The sequence below is a fragment of the Ranitomeya imitator genome, chromosome 5 (assembly GCF_032444005.1).
Source record: "Ranitomeya imitator isolate aRanImi1 chromosome 5, aRanImi1.pri, whole genome shotgun sequence".
Lineage (NCBI taxonomy): Eukaryota > Metazoa > Chordata > Amphibia > Anura > Dendrobatidae > Ranitomeya > Ranitomeya imitator.
This window is the reverse complement of record NC_091286.1, coordinates 131,182,476-131,188,475: the sequence shown is the minus strand read 5'-3', so window position 1 is coordinate 131,188,475 and position 6,000 is coordinate 131,182,476. Positions and strand designations below refer to the sequence as shown.

Below are 6,000 nucleotides of genomic sequence, written 5' to 3'. Positions count from 1 at the left end.
GGAGTGTGCTCACCTGTTGGCTGAAATTGGGCTACCTTTGGAAAAACTTCAGACACTCCGAGATTGCACTCGCCCAAGGACTGGCGAGCTAAAAGGGAGGAGGAATGTAAGAGGAGGTGACAGTACTTCTGATGAACCCTGGCGATGTGTATCTTTGGTGTTGGAAGGCTGCCATCTACTGTCTAGAAAGGACCATGCAAAATTAACTGTAACAGAAAGCGTTGCGAGGGGACGAACTCAAATGTCCAGTCAGGTGCCATTGATGATGAAGTTCTTGAATATAAAAGGTCTGCGCCAAGACTGGAGTGGGTTTTGGTGTCGAGAGAGAGATTTACAGACATGTACAAGAGAAGACATTGCAGCCGCAGTGATAGGCCTCAGTGGAAATGTGTGCCAGCAGGGTGTTGGTCACTTGCAGACAGGACCCAGACAGCACCAAGTCAGATCCAGAGCCCAGACTACTCTGACCAAGACCATAGGATCCGATCAACGCTCGTCAAGAGCCGGAGCCCACACTGTGCCAGTCAAGGCCCAAATCACAGACCGAAGCCAGTCAAAATGTGGAGCCCAGCTCTTTTCCCCAGACCCGAGAGACACCCACTAATGGTCCAGCACAGAAGATCTACCGGGAAGAGAACACCTGCGGTAGTGGAAGACACAGGTGAGCAGGGCCGTCACTTCTAGCACTGACGTACGGTACACAGGTCGACCTGGGCTAGGACAACAGATAGACTGGAGGTCAGTTGGAGCGAAGGAATCTTAACATGGTCTTGTAGACTTTGTCAGGAGGACTTGCGGCCTAGAAGGAAACCCAATGCTGCTAGCATAGCAGCTCCCACAGTAACGGGTGTACCACCCCGTTAGAGGGACACACACATAATCCCCAGAAGACTTCACTGTCGTTCAAATTGAAGTCAAAGATTTATTATATGTTTCACATTGTGTAATTGTTTTGTGATTACTCTGTTTATACTGTTTAACTGTTTCCTAACTACTGCAAGCTCCTCATGTCCGTCTGTACATTGCATCCAGTTATCTGCTTTACAGGATAGTCATAGAGATATCTGTTCTTTCATTAGGGATACAAATGGATCCTAGTATATCATTGGGATATGATAGTACATTTCCCAACTATATGACATAGCAGTATACCATAGGGGTTCTGAAAAATTTAATACTTGGCACCATAAACATGGTACCAAATATATCAGTATCTAAATGCATAAAAAGACAGTACAAAGGATCCAGGGGAATATAAAATATTTATTGTACCACGTTACAGTTTCACCATTTACAGTGGACACCATACTTCAGCATTTCCCCAAGTTTGGTTCCGGCTAAACACTCTTCAAATTTTTCATCCATTTCTTGGCTTTGTGCTTCTGAGAAATTATTTTTCCAGTCTCCAACATCACCTAGAAAAAACCATGAACAGTTATTGATAGTCAGGGTCATGAGTCTTCTGGATTTTTTCTACAAACGTTAAAAGTGTCCTGTGTTAAGAAAAGTGAATTTACGGACAACAGCAACATTACTGCCTGCCATTTACACAGAATATGGCAGATGACATTGGAATAACGCCCCATAGAGCAAATATTGGCACAAAATGGATGTTTAATGTGAACACCCTGGGATAAGCTAAGAAAACCTTGTGATAAAAGCAACACATTTAATGTGACATGGTTGATTTTTACCAGCTCTGAAAATGCATGGAGTTGTATGGAGCCGGGGCCAGGGCCGCTCCCATGGCCGGCAGTAACCCCTGTATCACCCCTGGCCCCCTCCCAGCACAATATCATGTTTTCTTCTCTGAGTACCTCGGTGCTGCTTCTCTGTGTCATCTGGGGTCTCCTGGCACGAGAGTGTCTTCTCTACAGACGGCTCCTTAATTATAGAGTCCCAGTCTGGCTTCACTTTAACTTCAACTTCTTTACTTAACACAGCATTATCCAGGGCACAGTCAATCATAATAATTAACAACGTTTTCCCTTGCCTCTTCTCTCTGCTGCTAAGCCTGTCCCCAGGACAGTTTATTTCCTCCGGTCCCTCAGTGTCCTCAAGTCCCAGAATTCCTGCTTCTCTTGGGGGTATTCTCTGCTGTTTCGCCCTGGTCCTTAGAATAGCAGGCCATGCAAAAATCTGCCACATCTTGGATACTTGGCTCCAGTTCTGCTTAGCCTTCTTCCCGTAGCACTGCAGTCCCACTTATACTGCACCACTATCTCTGGTGTTTCTGTACTTTGTTCTATACTCTGGCCCCCTGTATACTGACTGTTGGGCGCTTCTAACACATGTTGCGGGGCACGGTGTTGCCCTGGGCTAGCCATCCCTGTGTTCCACACGGGCGCCCCAGCCCCAACTGCCTAAACCCGGGAAAACCTCACTACTAGTGTTGAGCGATACCGTCCGATACTTGAAAGTATCGGTATTGGATAGTATCGGCCGATACCCGAAAAGTATCGGATATTGCCGATACCGATATCCGATACCAATACAAGTCAATGGGACACCAAGTATCGGAAGGTATCCTCATGGTTCCCAGGGTCTGAAGGAGAGGAAACTCTCCTTCAGGCCCTGGGATCCACATAAATGTGTAAAATAAAGAATTAAAATAAAAAATATTGATATACTCACCTCTCCGGCGGCCCCTGGACATCACAGCGTGTAACCGGCAGGCTTCTTTGTTTAAAATGAGCGCGTTTAGGACCTGCGAATGACGTTGCGGCTTCTGATTGGTCGGGTGCCGCTCATGTGACCGCCACGCGACCAATCAGAAGCCGCGACGTCATTCGCAGGTCCTAAATTCCTAGAATGAGGAGTTTAGTGCCTGCGAATGACGTCGCGGCTTGTGATTGGTCACGTGGCGGTCACATGAGCGGCACCCGACCAATCAGAAGCCGCGACGTCATTCTAAGGTCCTAAACGCGCTCATTTCAAACAAAGAAGCCTGCCGGTTACACGCTGTGATGTCCAGGGGCCGCCGGAGAGGTGAATATATCAATATTTTTTATTTTAATTCTTTATTTTACACATTTATGTGGATCCGATACCGATACCCGATACCACAAATCTCAGATCTCGGTATCGGAATTCCGATACCGCAAGTATCGGCCGATACCCGTGGTATCGGAATGCTCAACACTACTCACTACTTATCCCACTGTGTCCCTCCTACAATTATCTATGTGTTTGCACTAACTACACTATCTATGAGCTATGAACATAAACATGCCCCCCATCTAGTCGCCAACCCTGCCGACTGCACTTTCCCTAGCCTTGTGCGCATCAATGTAACAATATACAGTACATGTCATGCATTATACATATAACAGAAAATGGTAATACACTTAGACGTGTAGCAGTACCACAACTGAACATTGGTAATACACCTTAAGGTGTAGCAGTACCAGCATAAAGATAAACAAACATATTTTTCTCATCCCCTTACAGAGTCATGTAAGTGAACCCAGTAATATCAAAAGGTGTATTGTTCATTAGATCAACAATTATTCCACTAATAAGAGAACACAATAAACTAAAACCAGGAGTGGGTGATAAATACAGAAGTGGTGCATATGTTTCTATTATACTTTGATTATTCCACTCCTAATTTTGCCTTACAAATACTGATGTAAAATACTGACCAAATACTGAATGTGTGATCATGGCCATAGGCTGTATGCCAGACACTGTGCACTACACTGTGCCCTATGCGAGCCTTATCCATGTGCATTTATAATGCTAGGCAGCCATCCCCTCCATGAACGGTACGTGTGTGAGTGATTGTTTCATCAGTGCTGCCTCCGCCTTTATCATGGGGCTGCTGCATACTGCAGTGCATTAATATTGTGTCCTGTTGGTAAATACTGCTGACTTTTTTCTGTGATTTTTTTTTTTTTATTCCATGTCCTTTTTGATGAAGAGTTTTTATGTAGGACTAAATTTTAGGTCTTTATCAAGGGGGCGTTGCTCATTTAGCAGAGCAGCCAAAAGACATGACCCTTCGGTAAAGACTATAAAAAATAGCATGAAATAAAAAGGCTCATATCTCTGGAGCCATATGGCGGATTAAAACAAAATAAAAATGGTGTAGTCAATATGAATGAAATAAGGGCTCATACTCATCTGTGTAAAAAATGGACAAGTGCAATCCGATAAAAAAAATGGGATTGCACTCTGATTAATGTCATTCAATGATTCACTGTTCATCTTTGACTTTTTTTCAGCTCAGATCGGACTGTGAATAAAGCAGCATGATGCAAGTGGCCATGTATATCAGATGAGACTTGCCAATGCAAGTCAAAGGGTGCGAGAAAAAAATTACAGGGCACACGGACCATGCATGTGCCATGTGATTTTTACGCACCCATCTCACAGGAAACCCGACTGCGTGAGAAAGTAGTCTTATTTTGGGGGTCCCATATTTTAATAACCAGTAAAAGCTAAGCAGACAGCTGGGGGCTGATATTAATAGCCTGGGAAGCTCCATGCTTATTACCCCCTTCCCAGGCTCTAAACATCACTCTCCTCAGCTGTCTGCTTTCCCTCAGCTGGTTATTAAAAATGTGGGGGACCACACACCATTTTTTTAACGTATTTAATTATAAACTTAATACATGTACAGGGAGCTGGACTGCACTGATTATATATCTCAATTACATTGATGTATCTATCTCTGTATCGAAGATTGTTTTATTAGTTGCTAAACTAGCTTGAAATGACAGAGAATTACTGCATTTAAAAGCTGATGTTAAAAACACATTGCATTCGGCTGCATATGCATGTCATTTGGCTGTCATATGGATTCTAGGTGAGAAAAATCGCATGATACTTGTCCGACTTTTCAGGAACAACATTGGACTGATTTTCTAAATGCAGTTGAGTATGAGCCCTAAGACCAAAACCAGTCACTTTCGACCTGGTGACAGGTCCTCATTATTAAGAAACACGGTTCAAATGTTGCACAAAGTTCTCATATCTACTATATAAAGCTGAATGTGTGTGTGTGTGTGTGTGTGTATGTATGTATGTATGTATGTCCGAGATTGGCATCTGCACCGTCCCAGCTACAGCCACAAAACTTTGCACAGTCACACGTCTGGACCCCGAGAGCATCATAGGCTATGTTGTGAGGTGAAATTTTAACCCCGTGCTTTCCAATTCACCAAACAATTTTGCCCCTATCTACATAATGGGGAAAAAGTGAAAGGAAAAGTGTTGGAGGCGTCGCAGCTACAGCCACAAAATTTTGCACAGTCACACGTCTGGACCCCAAGAGCGTCATAGGCTATGTTGTGAGGTGAAATTTTAACCCCGCACTTTCCAATTTTGCCCCTATCTACATAATGGGGAAAAAGTGAAAGGAAAAGTGTTGGAGGCGTCGCAGCTACAGCCACAAAATTTTGCACAGTCACATGTCTGGACCCCGAGAGCGTCATAGGCTATGTTGTGAGGTGAAATTTTAACCCCGCGCTTTCCAATTCACCAAACAATTTTGCCCCTATCTACATAATGGGGAAAAGTGAAAGGAAAAGTGTTGGAGGCAAATTGACAGCAGCCAGATGTGAACAAGGGGGACTTAAAGAATGAGAGCGATGGCGCCAAAGAGTATATACCGTACAGTTGCTAAGGTGGGGCCCCGACATGGGATACTCACCACACACGGGGATATGAACACACACACAAAATGCGCCACACACTACCACGTGTTTGAACACATATTACCCTCAGCACACATTTCACCACACATACACCAACCTCGCCACATAAAAGTCGAAACACAAAAGTCACCGCTCAAAACTCGCCACGCGCAAAACTCGCCACATGCAAAAACTAGGCTCACGCAAAACTCGCCACAAGTGCAAAACTCACGTAATGGAAAACTCGCCACAAGGAAAACTTGCACACGTGGAAAAATTGCCACATGCACAAAAGTTGCAACACATGCAAAAGTTGCCTCACACAAAACTTGCACATACTCAAAAGGCACCACTCACAAAA

The 6,000-nt window shown here is 44.3% G+C and overlaps 1 protein-coding gene across 1 annotated transcript in view; it reads right to left on the bottom strand.

Moving 5' to 3' along the window:
* Positions 1-1,243: 1,243 nt before the first annotated feature.
* The window catches only part of LOC138681556 (sulfotransferase 6B1-like), a 47,791-nt gene continuing 43,034 nt past the window's right edge, over positions 1,244-6,000 (bottom strand). Inside the window, exon 7 of the mRNA XM_069769155.1 lies at positions 1,244-1,415. Coding sequence (XP_069625256.1) covers positions 1,285-1,415 — 131 coding nt within the window. The 3' untranslated portion in view covers positions 1,244-1,284. The remainder of the gene's footprint in view (positions 1,416-6,000) is intronic.